Source organism: Pan troglodytes, chromosome 13 (genome assembly GCF_028858775.2).
Source record: "Pan troglodytes isolate AG18354 chromosome 13, NHGRI_mPanTro3-v2.0_pri, whole genome shotgun sequence".
Lineage (NCBI taxonomy): Eukaryota > Metazoa > Chordata > Mammalia > Primates > Hominidae > Pan > Pan troglodytes.
Genome location: NC_072411.2, coordinates 56,457,352 through 56,483,447, shown reverse-complemented (window position 1 = coordinate 56,483,447; position 26,096 = coordinate 56,457,352). Strand labels below are relative to the sequence as shown.

Sequence of the window (26,096 nt, the reverse complement as noted above, 5' to 3'; positions counted from 1 at the left end):
AATCCACTAATGGAAACTAGAGTTTTAAAAAGCTAAGTATGTGGGAAAAAATGGATTCTCCACCCGCTTCGGTCCATATAAATAAAGGAAGAAATTTGAAGTGCTTTTATATATGCAACTTAGCTTCATGTCATTGTTTAAAAGCCAAAATGTTTCACAGGTAGGGAAAGCAAGCTGCAGGCTCAGGGCTGAGAACACAGGTCCCATTAGTCTTAAGGAAGGGTATTTTAAATTCTGACCTCAATTGTTTAGACAATGTTGATTTCACAGCCTCCACCTTATATATATTATCATGTAGTAGATAGAGTGCTTGCTGCAGTAAGTTCAGGTGTTTTGTGTTGCAGAGAAAACTGTAAAATCTGTTTTAGATGTTTGCATATTTACCTAGTTTTTCACTTCAAAAAATTGGTGAAGAGACTTCTGTCAAAAGAATTTCAGTGGGCTACCTACCACCTCTTTCCCACAGTGGAAGCAGAGATTGGTGATTAATATCCTCTGTCCTGCGGGGGAAAAAAATTCATGATGTCAGAAAATGAGTGAGTCAACAGAAACCCTACCTAAGAGTCTCCTTGGCTGAGGAGGAAGACGAAAGCACAGTTCTGAGCATGAGAGCTCACATTCTGTTTCTACCAGGTGCTTGAAGAAAAGCAAGACAGGGTAAGTTATGGATCTATCAAAACCTGAAGTGGGTGGGGTTACTTTATTAGGTTATACTCGAGTACCTGGTTACTGCTGGAAATGTATGCTGTGCGTGGACAAGAGTAACCGAAAAGAGAGTAACAGAGTTGGGTATCTGGAGTCACACTTGGTTTACAGAAAGCCAAGAAGGGACAAAATCTAGAAATGTCCTTTGCACTTGCTGACAGTTATAAGTTGTGGAAAACTAGCGAGGTGTTCATGTTTGCAAATCAATGGACTTCTGAACAGGAAATTTCAGATGAGTCTCTTCAGAATGAAATTATGAAAACAGATTATTAGAATCGTCTTTCTCTCTTCCCTTCCCTCCCCTCCCCTTCCCTTTCCTTTCCTTTCCTTCTTCTTTATTCTTGCTTCCCTCCTCTTCCTTCCCTTCCTTCCTTTCTCCACCTTAGAAAATTAAATGCTCTTTTTGATTATCTTAGTGGTTAAGACTGAAGAGTTGATCCTGCGCTGTGCTGTGGAGTGGGCAGCTTCTCTCCATCTTCTCTCACCCTGACAGACTGTCTTAGGATTCCAGTCTCAGAAGCCAGGTATTGGGTATGGTCTATATTCTGAAAAATAATTTTTATCATTGATGTGAGACTTTTAAATTTTTCTATTAGTCATTTTTATAAAACAGAAAGAAAAAAATCCACCTCAAATCATTTCAGAATCAAAAATAAATAAAAATAAATGCTTTAAAATCATGCATATTTTAGTGTTTCTATTTTATATATTTTGATAACAAAATTGTACTGGGAACACAACATTTTCTTGGTGCTAGGAGATATTCATAGGCACTTAATCATTTATTTAAATAATCTACAAACATGGAGGTTAAGCATAAAATAGTGACATTGTTTATCTATTTGAAATGTTAACCATTTATTTTCCAAAAAGGCAATATATACCAAAGGAAAACTAAATTGGCATATTTTAACTCTACAAAAATGTGTAAATATTTAAATTTACAGCAAAAGAACAATTGTATCATCTAATAATGCTTACAGTATTTAAAATCTGTCATTATGCACAATCTACTTTTATAAATGTTAAAGAACCATGTGCCAAGCATATATCTAAAACATTTTTGAAATTACTCCTTTCTAGCTGTGGCTACACTGACCAAAACAACAACAACAACAACAACAACAAAACAAAACAAAAAAAGCTGAAATACAAAAAAAAACAAAAAAAGACGTAATCATCAAGTTCTTTTTTCCCCCTTGTGCTATTTTTAGCAGAAATTTCAGTACAACTGGAATCAAGCAGCAGCTTACTTTCGTTTTCACACCAATGGAATGCATGATGAAAATCTCATTTTTAAAAAACATTATAGATATAGCCTTAATCATCTAATTTTCCATTCTCATTCTAACTCATTAAAAACAGAATATTGAGTGATTTGTTCTCCCTAGCTAAAAACAAAAACAAAATAACTTTATATAATGTAACACAAGTATCGCAGAAGTGGTCTTTATCTTAAAGGATCCTTAAGAAAAGAGCTGCCTGAATTCAGTAGTATTTCAGAGGGATTTTTCTTTTAAAACAAATACAGTGAAAATTGTCTTTAGAATTTACTGACCAATATAAAACAAACTGGGCTACAAATATACACAAATTATTTAAAACACATTGCTGGTGCTCATTCAACACCATAAATTCATACAATAGCTGATATTTAGTAGCAGTTCGAACATGGTGTAGTCACAACAGATGTGTCCATGTACTATACATAAGAGGGGCTGATTTCACCTATTCCATATTTTGACATATTGGGGAAAATGGGCAGTGGCGGAATCCTGAAACACAAGCTGCCTTTAGATCTAATTGAATTTTTGCTGCCCAACTGAACTGGAAATTTATTCAAGATTTGCAGCAGATATCAGCCATGCAGGATGACAGCTGTAGATGGTGACACATCCATTAAAAACTTGAATTTCTAAAATTCTTCATATTTGTGAAATCAGTACAGTTTATAACTTAAGAATGCATACATGTTTTGCCTCCTCTGAGACTAGATTTAGCATCTGTAAATGAGATGCAAGTAAAATGGTTGTGAGCAGATACGATCATCATTTCTTAAGTGGTGAAACCATGTGTGGTGGGAGACAGTATTTTGAGGTTTACCGAACTAATTCAGAATATGATCCTAACCTCCCACCAAATTTTTTAAAAAGGTAAAAACAGTTCTGTTTTAGTGTAGTTATTTTTTCTCTCTCTGTACACTTTTTTCCTTTTTATTAGACTGTTTCTAAGCACCATGGCAAAATCAAATTTATGAATTGTGTTTACCAGAGTTTACAGAGCTCCACTGGGAAGCCTAGAAATCTCTGCTGATTTCCCTGCAGTCTTTGAAGCTCCATAACATAGAACCCAATCTTCACAGTAATAGATGGTCTAATTCTCTGTGCAAGCTGTAGGCCAAACCTTACTTTTAACCTGAAGATAATTAGAAGGAAAATGAAAGTGAGTATGTTCCATTAGTTACTACTGAAAAGGCTTTGCTTCCCTGAAACCCAGTTTGCCAAATAACGCTTGGATGTTCCTGTAATCATGCTGTTTCTAGTTTATTTCTGCGGTAGGTCTTAGTGCTTGTATTATTTTAAAGAACTAATTTTATTTAAATTACTAGTAAGAATTTAAATATTTCTAAAGAATCAATATACTAATCATAATTTTTTTTTTTTGAGACAGTCTTGAGGCTGAAGTGCAGTGGTGTGATCCTGGTTCACTGCAGCCTCTGCCTCCCAGGTTCAAGCAATTCTCTCACATCAGCCTCCCAAGTAGTTGGAATTACAGGTGCGTGCCACCACATCCAGCTAATTTTTGTATTTTTAGTAGAGACAGGGTTTCGTCATGTTGGCCAGGCTGGTCTCGCAGTTCTGAACTCAAGTGATTCGCCCACCTCAGCCTCCCAAAGTGCTGGGATTACAGGCATGAGCCACCATGCCTGGCCCCATAACATGTTTAATGAAGATATTTTTCCATTATTGTTCCATTTCTATAATTTTTTGAGTGACAGTTTTAGTTTATATTAACAATAAGGGGTCCAGGCAACACCACTTTAGATATATGATCCTTACAAAAGTTATATTACATATCTGGGTTTCAGCCTTATTATCTATAAACAGAGAAACTAAGACAAGGTCATCTGTAAAGTCCTTTAAAAATCTCTGTGTTTATTCCATTGACTGCACTTAGAAGATAAATTTAGTAATAGTTCTTAAGAAATCATGAAAATACATAATTTTTAAGACAGTGATATCTCTCCTCTGAAAGTCAAAATCTTATACCTTCAAGTGGCCATTGGGCACAACCAAAAAATAAAAACTATTTTTAGCTTAATGAAGCAACTTATATAATATAGCAGCATTTTAATAAAATTTCATATTTCATTTCCATAAGGCAGGATATTTTATCCAGAAAATTATAGTCCATAGTTTAATGTGAAGAATATTAGGAAGAAAATTAAAATTTGAAGACAAAGTTTTTGGAAATCCTGTCTAAATATATTAGCCTTTATTTTAAAATTTAAAATACAAAAAAAGTATGATACAGTAACACTTAGCAACTTTAACACACATTTTTCAGTTCATTAATTCAAGAAATATTTAGAGAATATATATGCCAGAAATACCAAATGAACAAAACTGACAAAGCCCCTGCCTTCATGGGACTTACCTTCTAGGGCATGTGATGGGCATGTTTGGGGCCAGGGAGGGGGAAGTATAGACAGAAATAAAGAAGCAAACTCATAGATTGTCAGGTACAGGGGATAGGGAAGGCAGATGGGAGAAGGGTTTGTCTTACTGATAAGATAATATTTGAACTGAGATCACTAAGGGGAGCTCTCTGGGGCAGAGGGAACAAAACACTAAAGCAGGAACTTTCTTGGGAGCCATAATAGGGTAAGTAAGATGCAGAATAATAAGAGATAAGAGATGGTGTTAGAAAAAGGTAGAATCGCATGTGTGTGTGTGTGCATGTGTATGTATGTGTGGTGAGTGGTGTGGACGTGTAGAGGGGTAACACTCATAAAGGACCTTGAAGGCCACCGGAGGGAGAAGTCATTGGAAGATTGTGAGCAGGGAAGTGACACAATCAAATTCATGGTTAACAGAATCACTATGGCTGTTGTACTGAGAAAAGATTGTTCAAGACAAGGACTGGGAAATTAGGGAACTAAATAATAAGCATATTGCGATTAAAAAGGTTAGAGGTAGTGACACCTAGTGGATATGGTGGCAAGTCATTCTTTTCTAGTTATATTTCAAAGGTAGCATCAAGGGGATTTGCTGTTGGATTAGATGAGAGTTGAAACAGAAATAGAGGAGTCAAAAGCAACTTTCAGTTTTTGACCTGAGCATCTGGAAGGTTGAAGTTGCATTAACTGAGATGGAGAAGACCACAGAAGACATTGGTTTGAAATATGTCAGTCTAGCTCCATAAATAAGGGATAAGACAAGTGCATTATGAATCCAATCATGGTTTTAACTTTTTGTACTGAAGACAATAAACATTTTTGTAAACAAATTAAATGTTAGTCATTGCTTTCTAGTGTTGGATGTTTTGTAATATTTTATGCCACTTTTTGTTAGATACTATAATGGCACGTGTTCAAGCCATCTGAAGATTGTTTAAAAATTCTTTTCTAACATGAAACTCATGTAGTTTTAGTTTTCTCACCATGACCATAATGAACTTTCACACATTTAAAATTCTGCTAAAACGTTTCAAGTTCAGCTTTGATGGGGTAGCTGTATTTATAAAAATTTGCCATTGACCATTTTCTACATAACATGCATTTTGACTGACAAAGCAATAAGTGGAACATATGGTATACATGAGTCCTTGAGAGTTGAAGCTTTTTCAACTTAAGTAATAATGCTGTGCAGGGTCTTTTTACCTTAGTAAGGAGAAGAGGAAATGAGGGAAGAAAAGGAGTGTAAAAGTGAAAAATGGGAATTTTACATGAGGCCTCAATGGACTTGAGAGGCTGCTATTAATTTAAGGCAATGGTTCACTGCCTCTTGGGAGTCATAGCCTTCTTTCCAAGTTTGCTGTGAGTGACATACTCCCACCTCAGAAAAAAAAAAATGCCCTGATATTCAACATTTTGCTTACAATTTTAGGAAATTCACGGATTCACAGAGAGCTCATGGTGAGGGGTGTCTATATTTAAAGAGCAAACCTGAAATGCTCCAGGTTGTAGATTCTTCCCTACAGTTGTACCAATAAAAAGTCAAAAGAGGAAGGAATACCAGTTGCAAAAATCATTTAAGATTTTACTGACCATCAGAAAGTGTCCTCGTTTTCATTATAAAGCAGTGTATGTGCATGTCAGAGACATAGTTTGTATGCAGTCAAAATGATTAATCCTTTCTATAAGAGCTTTTTAAGTAAAGATGAGGACCAAAGAAGTGGAATCTTCTGCTCCAGAAAACACTTCTTCCATTTTTCCTCTCAAATTTCTCTTAGCTGCTGAGTGCATTTATAATGAATAACATGCATATATAGGGCAACTCTTTGAGCATTTAAAATGATGTCAAATATAAAAACTTACTAGCAAAAATCTGATTTTTTTTCATTTTCATGGCCTCTGCTAATGTATTTTGAACATAAAGGGTTTTAAGATGAGAAAAGAAAATGTGAATCTAGCCTGATTATAACTATATTCCTTGGGCCATAATATATGGCAAACAATATATAGCAGTTTAATTACAATAAAAGTTTAATGAATGTGTATTGAGCTTATTCCCCTGGTGATAAAATTTTTAGATACTGGAGCATAGCACTGAAAGGTATTCTTTAACATAGAAAATGAAAATGACAGTGGTAACCTAACTAAAATCTTTAAGTGCAATAGAGTTAAAAATTAAGTCTAAAATTCTCCCTTTCACCTGCAATTCTGTACAGCATCAATGGCATGCCACTGTCTATAGATTGAAGAGAAAAGGGATGGTAGAGTTTGTGGAGACCAAGATTTTGGTTAAGAATTGAGTTTCCAACATAAACTTTGGGAGCAAGATTGTTTAGTTTCAGCCTGTGTTAGGAATGATTGCAACCCACTTTGAGTTCTCTCACAGTGATCGAAGTGCTGCGGATTAGACTCATCTTGTTCCCCTCAATGCTTCACGGACTTTTTTATGTACTTTAAATTGAATTTAAAAAGTTTCCTTCTCTTTTTTGAATTCACATTGGTTTAAATGTGATGCTTCTGTAAAGGCTCTATGAATTCAATATCCAATGTAATGTTTTTCCTTGTCCAAAACTTGGAACATTTTGTAAGATGAATTCACCATTCAGAAGTAATTTAATATGTGGCCCTGCTGTAGACACAGAAATCAAACATGTTTCCATGAAGGATCCATAAAAAGAGTGAGTTTATAAAGCAACTGATATTTCATAATGAAGATTTTATAAGGCATTTACATTATCTCTTTCAATCACCATGACAACCAAAAATAAAATAACCTCCAATTAACCCTATGACATGAGTGCAATAAAGATTTTTCTTAAAGCAAACACAATTTGTTTTACAAGTTGTTCTGTTGTTTAATAATAGTTTGCTATTATTTATATTTTTATGTGCTTTGATCAGATACAAATTTTAGTAGGGAAATAAGCAAACATTTCTAGAAATGAATTAGAAACAATTGTGTTTTAGAATACTAAAAGGATTTTTAAAACTTTCAATTCAGCGAAGTTAATATTTTCCCCCAATTGAAATAATGGAAAAACAAAAGTGTAGACACTTTCATGGCTTGGAGGACATGATCTTCATGTGCCCAAGGTCATGTTCCTTAGCAGCCACTGTTGGGATCTGCTTCCACTACAGTCCTGCATTGTAGGCACCATTTTGTCTTCTTCAGAAGGTTCATCGAGACATTGGTTACTGTTAACATGTCGCAACGTGAGTCTCTGTAAAAGATAACCAATAATCAGTGCAGCTTATTTCATCTTTAGCTTCGCTAGCACATCAGATAAAATCTGTTCTTTAATAAAATACCTAGGAATCCAACTTACAAAGTATGTGAAGGACCTCTTCAAGGAGAACTACAAACCACTGCTCAAGGAAATAAAAGACGATACAAACAAATGGAAGAACATTCCATGCTCATGGGTAGGAAGAATCAATATCATGAAAATGGCCATACTGCCCAAGGTAATTTACAGATTCAATGCCATCCCCATCAAGCTACCAATGCCTTTCTTCACAGAATTGGAAAAAACTACTTTAAAGTTCATATGGAACCAAAAAAGAGCACGCATCGCCAAGTCAATCCTAAGCCAAAAGAACAAAGCTGGAGGCATCACACTACCTGACTTCAAACTATACTACAAGGCTACAGTAACCAAAACAGCATGGTACTGGTACCAAAACAGAGATATTGATCAATGGAACAGAACAGAGCCCTCAGAAATAACGCCGCATATCTACAACTATCGGATCTTTGACAAACCTGAGAAAAACAAGCAATGGGGAAAGGATTCCCTATTTAATAAATGGTGCTGGGAAAACCGGCTAGCCATATGTAGAAAGCTGAAACTGGATCCCTTCCTTACACCTTATACAAAAATCAATTCAAGATGGATTAAAGACTTAAACGTTAGACCTAAAACCATACAAACCCTAGAAGAAAACCTAGGCATTACCATTCAGGACATAGGCATGGGCAAGGACTTCATGTCTAAAACACCAAAAGCAATGGCAACAAAAGCCAAAATTGACAAATGGGATCTAATTAAACTAAAGAGCTTCTGCACAGCAAAAGAAACTACCATCAGAGTGAACAGGCAACCTACAAAATGGGAGAAAATTTTCGCAACCTACTCATCTGACAAAGGGCTAATATCCAGAATCTACAATGAACTCAAACAAATTTACAAGAAAAAAACAAACAACCCCATCAAAAAGTGGGCGAAGGACATGAACAGACACTTCTCAAAAGAAGACATTTATGCAGCCAAAAAACACATGAAAAAATGTTCATCATCACTGGCCATCAGAGAAATGCAAATCAAAACCACAATGAGATACCATCTCACACCAGTTAGAATGGCAATCATTAAAAAGTCAGGAAACAACAGGTGCTGGAGAGGATGTGGAGAAATAGGAACACTTTTACACTGTTGGTGGGACTGTAAACTAGTTCAACCATTGTGGAAGTCAGTGTGGCGATTCCTCAGGGATCTAGAACTGGAAATACCATTTGACCCAGCCATCCCGTTACTGGGTATATACCCAAAGGACTATAAATCATGCTGCTATAAAGACACATGCACACGTATGTTTATTGCGGCATTATTCACAATAGCAAAGACTTGGAACCAACCCAAATGTCCAACAATGATAGACTGGATTAAGAAAATGTGGCACATATACACCATGGAATACTATGCGCCATAAAAAATGATGAGTTCATGTCCTTTGTAGGGACATGGATGAAATTGGAGATCATCATTCTCAGTAAACTATCGCAAGAACAAAAAACCAAACACTGCATATTCTCACTCATAGGTGGGAATTGAACAATGAGATCACATGGACACAGGAAGGGGAATATCACACTCTGGGGACTGTTGTGGGGTGGGGCATGGGGAGGGATAGCATCGGGAGATATACCTAATGCTAGATGACGAGTTAGTGGGTGCAGTGCACCAGCATGGCACATGTATACATATGTAACTAACCTGCACAATGTGCACATGTACCCTAAAACTTAAAGTATGATAAAAAAAAATCTGTTCTTTAAAAACTCCTTTATGATTTTTATAGTATAATACACTGTGATAGCTTTGTAAAAGGAACTGTGCACAGGTGTCCCTGGATTAATTATTATACAACTTTGACTGTTATGAAGTCATCATTGTCTAATATACCTTTATTTGCAGATGGCTAAAGAAACTGACTGACATTTATCAAGCATTGCCAAGAATTCAGGCTCCTTTGCAAAAAGCCCATTTGTGAGCTCCGAGTTCAGTTGAGGACTGCAAATATTAACAAGCTTTTGCAAAAGCTTAGTTTTCTTAGGCATGTGTTATTCAGTAACCATTTGGTAAACATGCAAATAGATGGCACAGCTGTGACCCAAATGAACAAAACTGCTAGAGATGTTCCCATTTCAAAATACTAAACAAGCTATAGTATCTGTGACTGTAAGACATTCATTGTAGAAAGTGATTATCAGAGCAAAAAATAATCTGTCTTACTTGATAAAATCCTTACAATAGTTTGGTCTGTATTTTTAAGAATCTTAAAAATATAACATAAAAACAGGGGCATGATGATCACATATTTTTAAACATTATATTTATATTTTAGTTTCTTCATAAATTCCAATAATTGTATGTTAACCAGTCATTATATATCTTCTCTTTGGCATTTTTATGTACATTGGAAATCACATTTTTGGACTTTTCAGATATACATTTTAAATCAACATGATGTATACATACTAATTATATATATTTCTGCTATTTCATGGGCAATACCTAGGATCATATTATATGAAAACCTCTCCAACCAGAAGCGAAGTATTTGAATGTATGAGAGATGATTTGCAAATATATCTTGAAAATAGCACTCTAGATACTTTTTTTTTGCAAATTACCAAAATTAAAGGCAAAGAAAATGGTTTTTTTTTTTGGCTCTTGATACTACATTGAAAATGGGATGAAAGTAAATGTAAGGGGTGGGCCATAAAAATGGTAGAGGAACAGCAGCCAGACGATTGTAGTTTGCTTAGATTAGGACTGAAAACATCGTGGACTGCACTGTTGTAAGAAACGATGGAATGGAGAATAGGTTTGTGGCGGAAGAGGCCTAAGAGACAGCAAGCAGGAAATTAAAAGAGCAAGGCAATTAGATACAAAGGAGATTTCAAGATTTAGACCTTTGTTGCTGCTCTTTCAAAACTTGGAATCAAGCTATTTACACTAAAAAACAAAGAAAGGAATAAATGGCCAAAGATAGGCAAGAAGATGGCTGATTTATGCTTATTATGCCAGAAATTCAACCAGTAGCCCGCTTGAAAAAATAAAGATGCATAACAAAAACAATATGTATTTTTTCTAGACAGTTCTAGTTAAAAATCAACAAAATTGTTTCATTTTTGTTACATACCTGTGGTCTTTTGTGTATATATTCTCTTTCAAAAATATCACTTACCATTGCATACTTCTATTAGATCCCTTTTTTTAAAAAGTATGATTTTTCATATATCAAATATGTCATTGCCCATTAAGCTACCCCGGAAAGCACTCCCAGTGTCTTATTGCAATTGATCACATATCATAGTAGTTGAATGCTTTGATCAATTATCAGTTACCTTAGTTCAAAATATAGCACAGACTTGAGATTTTTCTTTAAGGAACATGTTGAATAGATGTTGTCAACTGCACAAATAATAATTTTAAAAACACTAGTTATTATTGTTCTTTCTAAACAATATATGATTTATTTGAAGGAATTCACTAATAGTCAAAACCCATTGCTGCAGAGACAAAGAACTAAATACTTCTCCTTTATAATGTAGTGCAGTGGAAAACCAGACCTTTTAGGCTCAGGTAAATTCCTGTCCTTTACTTACTGGCTGTGAACACTCAGGCATGTTTCAAATTATTCTGAGGAATCATGTTCTTTGTCAGAAAATACTTAGACTTAAACATGCTTACAAATACAGTTTTTCCCTTTTGTTTACAAAATTTGACCTTCAGTCAACTATCTAACTGTAATCCCCTGGCAACCTTGAAAGGGTAAAAATGTTAACTATGTTTCTAGGCTACATTGTTTATAGTAAAAGTGAACTCTGATTGATAAACTGCATCTGCAACTGATAAATTGCATATATATACTAACAGAAAAGCAAACTTCGGGCTTTTCTAAATGCAGACTTGTAATTATAAATGTTTTATTTGGTTCCTGGAAGCTAGGCCTATGGAGTTGTTACAAGGAAACATCATCTTCTGCGAGGATAAGGCCAATAAGCCAGGATGGTTTTGACATCTGCCTGATGTGGATCTCATCTCCTTGCAACAGACTCTCACCTGTAAAGAAGGCTGTAAGAACTGCTAAGGGAACTGCTCCAATTTCTCCTATGCAGAGAAGCACTCTGTGGTCTCTGCTCTAGCACTCTATAGTAGACTTGTGAGAATAAATATTTAGTTAAGCCTAAGCTTCCTTTTTTGGCACTGCACGTATCAGGATCGGTTGCTCTGAAAGCAAACTAAGATAATATACATAAATTGCTTTGTACATAAGTTCTCTTTGTGCAAAAGACCTAGACTTTTCCAGCTTCACCAACTCTTACATTTGGAATGTCTTTGGCTTGAATACAGTTCTAAGTAAAATAGTACCCTATATGTTGTCCCCTCATCCATAATTTCATTTCTAGCCTTGTTCCAAGACTTCTGAGCTCAATTGTTTCCTCCACTAACAATCTTTAAGTGGTTCATCTGAACCAGAAAAATGCCCCAATCTTCCTTGTGTTCTCATTGTAAGGTCTGGGACAAAGTAAAATCCTTTAATTATTGGATAATACACTCTTTAAAACTAAAAGCTAGGACATGTTCTTATTTGCACTCTTTACAAGAATTCCATATCAGTTTGTTGACTTGACCGGTGTAATGATTCATTTTATTGCTTGCTGAAAAGATAGTCAAAAATCATACAAGTGAGAGATAAAAGATACAACTTAAAAAAATATTGTTTCACTTAGGCAACCACAAAGAAATGCTTACAAATAATTTTCTTTATAAAGGTATTAAAAATCACATCTTAGTCTTTAATAATGTGTTTGCTTAGTGTTTTAATTAAAATAATAAGATACTTTAGAAAGGATATGCTATATTTGCATTTAACCAAAGTATCTGAATAAAAAGAAACAAAAATAAATGATTTCAGTGTCTTAGAAACAATACTTTCTTTGGCCCTGTTAGTTTTTTAATTGATTTTTTTCATATCTGATGACGCAGAACCTGTTGTCATATAGACATGGCTATAGTTTGCCTCAAAGAGAGCTAATATTTCATAATATCGTTCATCAAGTATATTTATGCATATATATGTTTAAAATAAAGAAAAAAAAACAAAAAAAAACCCTACTCATTAAGGATAGACTAAACACAACTTAATATATGCAGTCCCCAAATTAATGAGTAGCTAGGAAGTAAAAGACAGAGAGTTAACTCCATGGAGAAAAGGTCACACAAATTTTTCTTAACCACATTTTAAAGGAGTTTCCAGATTTCAATAACTGAACATAACAAAAATGCTAAAATAAATTTAATAAAATCTGCAACACAAACCTCCAAAAATCATTAGAGAATGTAATCAGTAGAATTCCCAAAAATATTTCTAAAAATTTCCATTCTTGTATAGTTTCTTAGTAGCCATTTTTGCAAAGTGCTATCATTACAGGTTTCCACAGTAGGATGCTGGGAGCCATCAGCTACTTTGTTCACTGAGAGACAAGACTGGGTGATTATATGAAGAAGAGTGTGGGTCTGTTTGACAAAGAAAATAATGAATAATGACAAAATCAAGTACAAAGACAGTAATAAATCAATCATCCTAGGCAACATGCAATTTCTACTGGATAAAGATGGAAGGCACATGTCACAATAATTGTATCCATGGAGCTGTGAGCCATATTTTTTTAGATGGCTTTAATATCAACCCTATAAGGAAGGAGTAAATGAAGATAAGACTGAGAATATGGAGAGGGGCTTATGATTAAATAATGAAATATTTTTGGCAAAAGGTTATTTTAGATATAAAAGATTATATTCTCAGCCTTCATCCTAGTAATACAATGCTTTTTAATACCAGATGAGTTATTTGTGAGTGGATATTCAAAATAGTTGATTAGTCCAACTATGGTCCTTGGCCTCCTCATTCTTTCACCCTAAAATTAAATAAATATCCGGGACAAATTCGGAGGATAATTTAGCTTTAAGGCTTTACTTTGAACAGTATGGTACTCAAATTGCTCCCACTTATGTTTTTACAAGGCTAACCTGGTTGTGTTCCACATGTACATTGCCACCTTTGTTAGATGTCAATTAGAAAGGTAGATAATGAAGGGAGGAAAAAGAAAAAGATTAACTCTTAATCTAATTCTCCAAACAATTTTAATTCATTAATTTATCTGTCTGTTTCTTGCTCTCCATCTATTTCCTCCATAGGAACATAAGCTCCAGGAAAGCCACAGACTATGGCCACCTACATCTTGAAGCTCAGTGCCTGCCCTTGGGAGACACTAAGTAAGTCTGTTGATTCAAACACTTAGTGAAAGACCAGTGCAGACAATAAATCCTGTTAAAATTAAGCTACTTCTCTCAGGCAGCTTAATGAACACAAATTATTGGATTTATGTTTTCAAGGATTTATCTTCTACAGTAAAATAGTATATAATTTGTAAAGAAAGAAAAAATAACACTGTGTTCATAATATTAACTATGTAGTTAATATTAAAACTGTAACTATAAATAATATTGTTAACTATATAGCTTGATTTTTTTAAGAAGACTAGTTTATATTTTTGTTTTTAAACCAAACATGAATTTTCCACCCATACTGTTCAAAACTGCTAGGCTAGATCATCCTCTACTCTCAGTGATATTTCTCCTTGTAGTGAATTTTCTTGGAAAATGCCACTTTAACATCAAAGATATTAGTGTAAATGATGTTAATTTCATTTGGAATATAGAAGAAAAATTATTTTTATGACATAAAACAAAAACAAAATGATTTTGCTTATCCTCTGGAAACATGACCCCAGGGCATAAATACAATATAGAATTTTCATTAAAAAAAATGACTGTAACATATGTCCCAAAGGTGTTTATCAAATGAATGGCCATGAAAAAATAGTCAAAGAACTTTCATTCCAGGTACTTCTAAAAAGCCATAGCCCAGAAGAAAAATTACAAATCTTGTTCTTATTGAGACAAAAATTATTTTTCATTTAAAAACACACAAAATTATTTAGTGTCTTCATTTGCTTGAAAACAAAGCATAGTTCATTTTTTTCTCAGTATACTGTTTGAAAAGATAACAATTATTAATATTGTATGTATGTTCTAATAATTTTATGTATTTATATAATTGAGGTCATATAATAAAATATTCTTTTATTCATGTTGTGGGCATTTTTTCTATCATTAAAATAATCTACAAACATACTATTAAGAAATAAACTATTTCTCTAAAATGAATTTCCAAAATCCATTTAACTTTTTTATTTGCAGGGAATATCTTTCCAATTTGGAGCTATTGCAAATAACAAAAATATATTGTATTTCAGAGATATTTGATCAATATATTGATATTCAGAGATATTTGCCTTATTAATAACACATGGCAAATATCTCTGAACATCAATGTCTACATCTGTCATTATCTCTTTGGAAATGATTCTTAGAAGTGAAATTGCAAGGTCAAATACACGAACACTTTAACACATATCAGCAAAGTCCTTTAAAATATATCTATAACAGTAATTTTGTAATAATAGCAGCAGCAGCTAACACTTCTTGTGCTTGCTATCTGCCAGGATACTTTATGGGTGTCAGTCTCACTGCATCTTCACCAATATTACATGTTGCTGCTAAAAACATTTCTTGCTGTATTGAAAGGATAAACAAGAAATGAATAGAGTAACACACATAAAATGATTTTTATTTATGTTTTTTAAAAACTTTTTTTCATTTTCTTTGGCTACATTTCTACTATGCTGTTTATTCAAGTCCTTGCACATTTCTATATGTGGTATACTATTTCCCTTTCAAAAAGTATAGTAATTAAGGGTTGATATGCTCTTTATTAGGTATATCAACCCTTAGTTATATCTGTTTTTGTTGCAAATGCCTAATTAGTCTACTTTTGTTTTGTTTTAGAGAAAGGGTCTCACTATACTGCCCAGGCTGGCCTCGAACTCCTGGGCTCTAGCAATCCTCCCATCTCAGCTTGCCAAGTAGCTGGTACTACAGGCCCATGCCACTACATCCAGCTATATTAACTCAACTTTGAAGACAATGTGACATCCAGGCTGACATGCAACTTACTGCCAAATATATTTTCCTATAGCTTTATTTAAAATATTGACTAAAAATAGGATCATCTAAACCCTAAGATAGTATTGAGTTTTGTTAATAATATAGTATTACTTTATTGTTCTCCTCTAGAATGTAAAGCCTTGGTATTGCCTGCAATGTAGAATATTTTAATCATAACATGTAAAAATACATAAGAAAAATATTAACGATTCGTGCCTTTAAATATATTTGCAAGTTTGACTAACATAAAATGTAGCGTGGAGTATCTCTAACTTTACCCTTCCAAATATATAATTCCTACTTAAAGCCAACTGGAATCAGGCTAAACAATTTTGGTGACAAAATAAGAGCCATTAATATTGTAAAATTAGGCCATACCTTGGTATTAAAACATACTAATTTAAAAAAGTAGATATTTTAATGAACTGACTGCATAGTTGATTTAAGAGCCAATCGCACAGGTCTCAGTTTAAAAGTTGGTATAGTAAAAGATTAAAATAAAACCCAATCAATTATGTTATTACATATAATCATATACAAAATAAGTATAAATTTGTACTATTATATTTAATTTAATAGCAAAGATAATAGGAGTTCTTCTGTTAATCAAGCATAGAATAACAATTAAAAATTAATATAACAAAGTTGTTACTCAAAACATTAATTATGATCTCCAGACAAGGTAATCTACGCATTCAGTTGAACAGAAATATTATAAAATATGAAGTGTAATCATTTAACATATAGGAACTACAAATATGACGCTAATCTATTGAAATTCCTACTCACTACTTCTAATAAGAAATCACAGCTATGGGTCAAAAGGAATATGGAAAGGTAATACCTGTGTAATGCACACAACCTTCAAAAGGTAAATTGAGCCATTGTTTTTCTTAGGAATGCTACACAGGGGAATGGCTGGGATGCACTTAAAGATCACTTACCTTGAAATTATAATCCCATTTACCTGCTCTCTAATAAAGGTAAATAAAAGATGGTAGTGTAAGTAAAGTCTAAATATTAATCTAACACATTTCACCTATGGAAAAAAATTCCTTATATTGTGACTCTGGAAATTATTTGATACAGATGTATATAGAATTCACAACAAGTATTTTCTAAGTCAACTTGCTCAGTCACATGAAAAATAAGTTATTTTTAGCATATTTTTCTCCCTTTTTTTCTTTGTTGCATAGTGTTTGTTGAACATAAGTGTTCTGATCTAAAATTAGATTCTCACACTGTATGTAGCTGCCTAGTTATTCAAAAAGAAATGTAATTATGTGCACATATCATAGGGAAATATTCTAAATTGATTGGAACATAATTATAATGTTCAAACAGAATATAAGAACACCTGAAAACAATAGAATGAATGGATGACAGCACTTTATAAAAATAATTTTTAAAATGTCTCAGTGAGATGAATTTTTTTCTTTTCATTTAATCCTGGCAATAGGCATTTCATGGCACAGAAGGGTTTGTGCAATTTATTTAAGCTTCCAGACCACGTAGGTACCCCACAATTTTGCTAATGATGCCCAGGATGCCCTCAATTCAAACAGGTTAGGCCACATATAAGATGACAGTGAATTGAATTCGTGGTTATTTAAGAACTATTTAGTTAGGGGTGTGAGAAACTACATTTGAAATCAAAGTTGACCAAAGAAGTGCATTTATTACTAACACGTGCTTAGTTTCATTCAATTACAAGGATAAGCAATTAGATATTATATTATGAATATGTATAGCTGAAGTTTGTAAGCAATTAGAGCAAAATGACAAAGTAGTTTTATGACTGCTTATTTAGCTAAATAGACTATATTTATTGTAGAACATCTTTCCCCCTATTAAAAAAATGAGAAATTTTATTTCAAAATTTGGCATAACAAATAACTGATAGCATTTAGCTATTCCATTTGAAATACTGTATATTTAGCTTATTATATCTTAACCACTGAAAGAATCTAATTATTTCCAGTCTTTCGATAACATCAAGAGGCAATGTAGTGTAGTAGAAAAATTGCTGGATTTACTGCCAGAATCTGGCAGTGCAAACTTAAACGAGGCATTTACCCTATGCTTCATTTTACTAATGTGAAAAATAGAATATCTGTCTTATAAGACTATTGTAAGAATTGCATGAGAAAACAGATAAATACGTGTTGAACTGTATTCCTTCTCTTTTCCCCCACTCACCTAAGAAGTAAACAAAACCAAAGTAGCTGGATAGATTCCATCTTTTGAGGCTTCATGACACTGTTTCCATTTTTCTCTGGATATTCCAACAATCTTGCTTCTATTTATGACTTTCTTTTCTAAGATTGAAAGGACTATGGGAGATAAGGTGATGGAATATTTGTGCTGTTCACATGGTGAGATTCACAATTGTACTGATAGCTAGCTTGCTTGGAATACTTTATTAGGACCTGAATCCTAGCTCTGCTGCTAGCGGTGTAATCTTTCCGCTTTAGTTCCTCCTGATAAAGGCTTAAAGGAGAGAACTTTAAGGTACATTTCAGTTCTGTAATTCTATGAACTCCAACAATTTTTATTCTGCCTTGAACCTGCACCACCTCAGAGATTTTTCAAAGAATAATTTTGTCCTTGCTAGCAAAAGATAAAGAATTGAGTTAAAGTAGTAAGCAGTGCGCATTTACTTTCCACAGGTTGGAATATGAGAAGAATAGAACCACTGAGCAATTATTCTTCTTTCTCATCTCAACACCTCTTATCCTTTTGCTCCCTTTCCCTCTCTCTGCTCCCCTCTGGAGGCCTTGCCATTTTCCAAATTGTATTCATGCCTTTTCCTAAATTTGTAACATTCTTTAATCAGTGTATAAAAAGACTATGGAAGATACATAGATAATTGACCCTGTCCTTTTCAAATGTAAATGTGTATATGAATGATCGGAGATTTTGTTAAAATACAAACTTGGATTCAGTGTGTTTAGCACGGGTTCGGATCCTGCATTTCTAACAAGTTCCCAGGTGACGCTACTACTCCTGGAATCACCCTGTGGGTAGCAAGGGGTGGAACCATTCTGTGAACTAAAGAAACCCTAAATGTAAAACTTAAAAGCATAGTAATAAATGTTATATTTCAATTATGTTTCAAAAAAATCCTTTTTAACGACCTTCTCAAAAATATAATCGCACATCAAAGCTGAAATTTCCAGAAAGGCAATGTATTATTCCTACAATTGCTCTATTCTCGTGTCATTTATTAGATTATGATCTATGCATTTTTTAATTTGGCAAAGTGCTGTCATTAGACAATGTAAACATCACTAGTTAATTTTGAAAACATAAACATATAAGAGAATTTAATTAAGCTATATAATTCAGATGATCAAATTATTTAAAATAAAAATTTCTTAATATTTATGGCATTTTATAAGCTTTTTGTGTGTGTGTTCCAAAGTCAAAGTAAACATGACACAAAATATTATAGTGCTCTGAAATACTGCAACAGATAACTACTAGTCATCCAAAAGAGTAAATTTATAGAAATCATTTATTTATCTACCTATGTGAAGCTACCTATTTTTTTTCACTTTTTACTTAAAATTCCTTAGTATTCAATAGCATTGCTACTAGCTGACAGAAAATGTAAACCAAAATATACACCAAATTGTTAACACTAGTTATTTGAGAAACGAAAGAATTTGAGTTATGACATCGTTCACTCAAGAGTTATGGAAAAGTTTAAAGATTAAAAGTGGTATTCTAAAATTCCACACTGTTTGCTTTTATAAAAATGTATACTATCATTCCCCTTTCTTAATAAATATATTCTAGATTTTCTTATTTTTAGCATAAGCTCAGTAGAGTCCCAGGTTCCTGGTAGAAACGGAACAGTAACAACAACAAGAACAAGTTTTATTTAAAAACAAATATCACTTACAGGATTTCTACTATATCTGTACATTTTACTGCACTTTTCCTCATAGAAGAGAGTACTGATGAAGGATTTACCTACATGTATTTTGCAAAGGCACTGTTTTCTGTAGGCTTAATATCAAGGATGGTACAATAAATAATAGTTGAAGAGAAAAAAATTGGTGGTCAGACAAGGTGAGTAAGATATAGCGAAGGCAATAGCATCTTAATAGAACACACTGGTACAACATAGGAAGAATTCTCAGTGTTTGCCCTCAATTATGGCCCAGAAGATGATTTTGTGTCCTAAGATCCTGGTAACACTGTATGAGTGTTAGGCCCAAAATTAACCCTGCATAACCAGTTTCAAATCCTATGAGAATTCAGTAAATTTTTCTAATATTCAACTTAAGAAACTACAGACTCATGCAAATATTAAAATGACATTCAAAAAGGTTTTTAAAAGGTCTTGCTAAAATATCAACAATACCAAAAACTCTGTAGATTGGTTTTTAAAATGTTATTCTTGTAGAAAATTTTAGGCTTGCATGGAATACTGCATCTGTGAGACTCATTTACCTCTATAGTAGCATTTATCTTTTAAGCAGAACGAAGTTTAGTTTTCCTTTTAAATAAATCACCTACCACTTAATAATGTGGGAAATGTAACACAGACAACCAATTCATTTTGTTAATCAAAAAAGAAAACTGAAAGAAATGAAGCTGTTTTCAAGAGTAAGCTTCCTTATGCAAAGGAAAATATTTCTTTTTTATTAGCTCCATCTGATGGCTGATCTGGTTTTTACACACTGCCTGGAGATAAATTTCCAACAGTAATTTTGTGGTTTTCTCTCCCTCTTCTCTGTCAGAAAGGTGTGCTATATTGAGAAGAGGCTACTCAACTTTTTATGTGACTAATTAGTTTATTGAATTCTGCAAAATATTTACAATTGTAAACAGTAAAGAAATCTTGTTAATCCTGTCAGATATTGTTCCTTCCAGTTGAGGAACATAAATGTCAGTGATTAGTATTGTAAAATTTAAAATTTGAAAATATGGACATATTGTCAATATTATCCTGTATGCACATCTTCATACAAACCTCTCAGATAGGCTTAGCTTACCTCTTGCCTAATTTATGTTTGGCATGTACATGGAGATAACAAGTTGTCATACACAAAACTGATTTTATTGTCCTCATTCATATTTTATATTAATGGACCAATTTGGTGAAACCTGTTTATATGATATGCCATCCTAATGTTACCGGATATGAGCCTGCATGCTTGAAAATCTAATTCTGCCAATGTAGATAAAAACCAGCTTAAGATTTAAATGTTGAATGTTGAAATATATAACTGAGCTTAAGCATCAAATAATAAGTAAATTAAGAAAATACTATACCTCAGCATCATATTCCCATAACTGATTTCCTCTCATATGGTGGCATTTTAACATGATTACAGGTCCATTGAGTCTAGAAACATCCAAGCACAAGTCATCGGTTCGGATTTCTTTGTCAGCAGTGTAAGAAAATACCTGAAAATATAAAATTCAGCTAATAAAATAATACGTATGTTTTAAAATGTCACAATAGAGCAGATCTATCCATGGAAGCTTTCGTATCAGATAAACTTGTGTTTTCAAACGATTGCTGGTATGTTATCTTGAGAAAGCTAATTCATCTCTTTGAGTCTTTTTCCTCAACTGCAAAATAGGGACAAAGTCATCTGTTTTATGATGTTTTGGTGAGGCCTCAGTTTAACAAAACAAACTTTTAAATACCCATTATTTGCTGGCACTGTATTTCTTGCATGATACTTGCACTATAAAGCTCACAATAGGTTAAATAAAACAAAGTTTGCAAACTGCATGGAGCTCAGTGAAGGCAGTCCCTGTTCCTACTATTGTATGACCAGTTCTCCAATTCTACAATGTCATTTTTTCATACAGAAGTTTAAATCTTTCTTCTGATAACATAAGTACATCGTGTAAGTTTTATTAAATACTGTCAGTGAGCTTCTGAAAGTTGTAGAAGTATCTTCTCTAGAGATCTTATTAAAGGTAGGCTCTACACTTATCTCTCTAATATGGTTTGCCCAAGCTTAACTACATCAATTCTTCTGAAAATATCCAAGAAATGTCACGGTGGATTATGGACTCTTTGTTAGATAATTCAATTGAACTATAATAATCTTTATTATTTTGTTCCTGGTGTGAATAATTTATTTACAACATTGATTATTAAGGTTTCACGAGGGTTTTTTTTTTTTTTTTTTTTTTTTTAGATGGAGTCTTGCTCTGTCGTCAGGCTGGAGTACACTGGCGTGATCTGGGCTCACTGCAACCTCCGCCTCCCGGGTTCAAGCGATTCTCTGTCTCAGCCTCCCAAGTGGCTGGGACTACAGGCATGCGCCACCATGCCAGCCTAATGTTTTGTATTTTAGTAGAGACGGGGTTTCACTATGTTGGCCAGGATGGTCTCAATCTCCCGACCTCATGATCCACCTGCCTCGGCCTCCCAAAGTACTGGGATTACAGGTGTGAGCCACCGCGCCCAGCCTCATGAGGGTTATTAAGCACATAATTATAGAATGTGTTTTCTTCTTTTAACTACGACAAGCATTGTTCAGTATTCTGTGGGTTTTTCTTTCTCCTTGCAATGTCAACAGAATACATAATGAGAAAGGTCATGTCAGGGTCTTTTTGTTTCTCAAAGATATCTGATGAAATCTGAGGAAGTCAGCTTTACAAATAACATAAACTCTGGAGCTCGGTAAGCTGAACGAGTTAGTCTTGGAAGAGTTGCCTCTGCAGCACTGCTACTCAGAACTTCTATGAAAACCACAAGAAGTGGTGAGAGGAAGCGGCAAAATCAATGACAGAACACAAATACCCTTTTCCGCCAACCGCTTAAAAGGAAATTATGAGGGGCTGGGTCGGTGGTTCGGTGGCTCATGCCTGTAATCCCAACACTTTGGGAGGCTAAGGCGAGAGGATTGCTTGAGTTCAGGAGTTTGAGACCAGCCAGGGAAACATACAGAGATGTCAGCTGTACAAACGATAATAAAAAGAAAATTATCCAAGCATGGTGGTACACGCCTGTTGTCCCCACTACTTGGGAGGCTGAGTGGGAGAGGCTGAGGTTGGCAGATTGCTTGAGCCATGATCACACCACTGCACTCAGTCTGGGTGACAGAGTAAGACCCAGTCTCAAAACAACAACAACAACAACAACAACAACAAAAACCAGAAAATTCTTCACAACGGTTATACATTTTCTCAATAATATACAAATTTGAGAAATGTGAAGTACATTTAAGTGAATTATGTAAAATATAACACAGACTTCATATATTCAATTCACAAATAAATTTTCTAGGTTCTTTACTTTTTCATGTTCACACATGTTTTATGAAGAACATCTGGTCACCTAAGAAGAATAAAATAAAAACCCATCAAACAGAAATATTCATATCCTCCCCAAACAGTATTATCTTAAACACAATTACAAACGTATTTAATTACACAAGTGAGAATCTTAAGCTGAGAGAAGAAAATTTCTAGAGAAATTTCTTTTGTTCATTATAGGATTATTTCAATACTGAAGGATAGTCTTCGACATTAAAATTGCTTCCTTTTAAAGTGTACAAATGCCAGTGTAAAAGGAAACATCATAACATCCATTTCAGCCTTAATTTTCTAATGGCTCAGGCCGTTTTTATACAGTATATTCTTCTCCAGTCTCTTAAGATAGTTTGGAAACAGTACCTGTTGAAACTTTCAGAGAGCAGTCTACCATATATCCCTTGATCCTCAATTTCTAATTTAGATTCATTTGTGATTGTTACAGTTATAAGTAATGTACATTTAAGAAAGATATATCTGTAGAACAGTTTCTGCATTTATATGTGTATATAAATTATATGTCTGCTAAATTTTTTTTGGCCTTTGTACTTGAAAAAAAATTAACAGATGTTAAAATATTTGGCTCACAAGCAATTTTTGTTAAAAACAATCTGTAGATAATGCTTCCTTATTTTTCTTGGATTAATGTAAAATCAGGATTAATTTGCTTTGTGTACCTGGGAAATAATCTCGTTTGTATGCTTGTTTCTAGGATGTCTTTTACTCTTCATAATAATAAAAAGTCAGTGCATGTCAGTATATACATATCCTTCTTGATTTTATCTGGAAATTATTAGGTTTGATCTCAATTATTTATCATTTATATCCATTAGCTTTTTAACCCATAATTGTCATTATTAAAATTTTTTCATATTTACTACTGTGAAAGGTTCATGGAATTCACTTTGGGTATACTGAAAACATTATATGTGAAATACTTTGCAGAGATTCTAGCACACAGACAAAATTCAGTAGCTGATATTTAGAGTTATTATTCTCAGTCTTGGAGTTAATCCCAAATTGAGGATTTCTTCCCAATACTGCCAAGAAATTTTAGTATAAGGGTCCAGCAATGTTTGCTCTTGCCTGTCTGTGCTGACCCTTGGCCACTACACAAGTCCCGAGAGAGAGTTTATAATACCTGATGACAGATGTTTCTGATAATTTCAGCATTGTATTATGACCCTCTAGATTAACTACTTATGAGTTCCTTTATGACTTTGGGGACAATCTCCAAATCTCATGCTGTATTTCCTAGGAAGCAGCTATTCCCTATAGCTGTTGCTTGTTTTTCCATCTCACTACTCCACAGACACTCTCAGTTAGTATGTGTAAGGCCCAGCCTGTCCTTGCTGTGGTTGAAACCTTTATGCCTGACTCTGTGAGTTAAAGTATTTCTAACCTGCACACCAATGAAGCACTTTACCTTAAACTATCACATATGCTGATAACTACACTATACAAGATTGATTCATTCATTAATAAAATCTCGTTGTACATTCTCTTAAAATAATGGAAACTATTCTTCTTCCTTTTCTAATTATCTCTCAAATTGCTTTATCATCGGTTACCAATACTTAGTAAAGCAGAACTGTGTTACATGAACCATAGATTTAGCATATGTTTCCATTTGTTCCAGTGGCAGCCTGACTTTAATGACAATTAATTGGTTCAAAGTCTAATCACTTTAATTAAGCTAGGGTGACTAGAAGCAGGGAAAAACAATCAATTTCTGTGCCTTTCCTTCCATTATAAAAGAGGAAACAGGGAGAAAGTTAACATTAATTGAACACTACCTTTTTTAAAAAATGTGTTCTATGCTTCGTATATATTACATTAAATAAATTTGCTCTATTCTTCTATTGTGCAATTACATTTATATTTCTATGAATGTATACCAACTTACAGTACTGCAAAATGTAACATGTAGAGCTCTTTGTATGAATCCTATGGATTTAGTAATTTATAGTGTTTTTAAAATTCTGTTTCACACTTAATGTTCATGTTGTCTAAACTGTAAAATTATGAGCTGTCTAGTATCACATATATTCTCATGTAGTCCTTCAGTCAAGCTAGGTCTACAAACAACCACTAAAACGGCCATTTTTGAGTCAACTCTTTTAATCTCAGCTATCTTATAAGACGGTGATAATGATACAGGTGATGATGTCTATGCTCCATTTTATGGACCTTGTTGATTATTATGCCTTAATCCCAGCACTTTGGGAGGCCCAGGTGCACGGATCACGAGGTCAGGAGACTGAGACCATCCTGGCTAACACGGTGAAACCCCGTCTCTACTAAAAATACAAAAAATTAGCAGGGTGTGGTGGTGGGCGCCTGTAGTTCCAGCTACTCTGGAGGCTGAGGCAGGAGAATGGCGTGAGCCCGGGAGGCGGAATTTGCAGTGAGCAGAGATCACACCACTGCACTCCAGCCTGGGCTACAGAGTGAGACTCCTCTAAAAAAAACAAACAAACCAACAAACTAATCACTGTAATAACTCAGTTTTTATTGTTTACTGTTGTATTAGTTCACTAGGGCTGTCATAACAAAGTACTATGGACTGGGTGGCCTAAGCAACAGAAATTTATTTCCTGACAGGTTTGGAGGCTGGAAGTCCAAGATCAAGATCTTAGTAGAGTTGGTTTCTGCTGAGGCCACTCTCTTTGGCTTGTAAGAGGGATCTTCTCCATGTGTCTTCACACGGTCTTCCTTCTCTGTTTGCATATGTCCTAATCTCCTCTTTTTATAAAAACGCCAGTTACATTAGATTAGGGCACCCTAATGATGCCAAAATTCTTTAAGACTCATCTCTAATATGGTTACATTCTAAGGAACTGGGGGTTAAGACTTCAACATATGAATTTCTAGAAGAGCACAATTCAGGCCACAACAGCACTAACCCTTTACAATGTATTGGAGTAGATAACATATCTTTCCTTATTCCTAAATGAAAAACATGGTGTACATGAATTTTTTTTTTTTTTTTTTGGCCAACCTGTTTAGATCACCTTGGGATTCAATTCAGAAATTAGAATATACTGTTTAGTAGTACTAATCAA

General features: G+C 34.0%; 1 protein-coding gene and 1 long non-coding RNA gene across 10 annotated transcripts in view; one reads left to right on the top strand and one right to left on the bottom strand.

The window, feature by feature from the left end:
• The first annotated feature begins 441 nt into the window (after positions 1 to 441).
• LOC104005213 (uncharacterized) lies at positions 442 to 21,034 on the top strand. 2 transcript variants are annotated; one of them, XR_010150098.1, is made up of 4 exons: positions 442 to 657; positions 1,122 to 1,229; positions 11,613 to 13,947; positions 15,583 to 21,034. It is a non-coding gene; the product is annotated as an uncharacterized LOC104005213 (long non-coding RNA). The 2 variants fall into 2 exon arrangements; XR_678430.3 differs by having other exon boundaries at positions 448 to 657; positions 13,870 to 13,947.
• The window catches only part of GALNT13 (polypeptide N-acetylgalactosaminyltransferase 13), a 584,712-nt gene continuing 562,642 nt past the window's right edge, over positions 4,027 to 26,096 (bottom strand). For 3 of the 8 annotated variants that reach the window (XM_063791209.1, XM_054679032.2, XM_024354860.3), the window contains 3 exons: positions 21,028 to 21,162; positions 12,991 to 13,188; positions 7,467 to 7,602 (listed from right to left, as the gene is read on the bottom strand). In XM_063791209.1, coding sequence (XP_063647279.1) covers positions 13,003 to 13,188; positions 21,028 to 21,162 — 321 coding nt within the window. In that variant the 3' untranslated portion in view covers positions 7,467 to 7,602; positions 12,991 to 13,002. Of the gene's footprint in view, positions 7,603 to 12,990; positions 13,189 to 21,027; positions 21,163 to 26,096 lie in introns of all 8 variants that reach the window. The other 5 variants (XM_063791210.1, XM_054679033.1, XM_515839.8 and 2 more) reach the window with 3 other exon arrangements.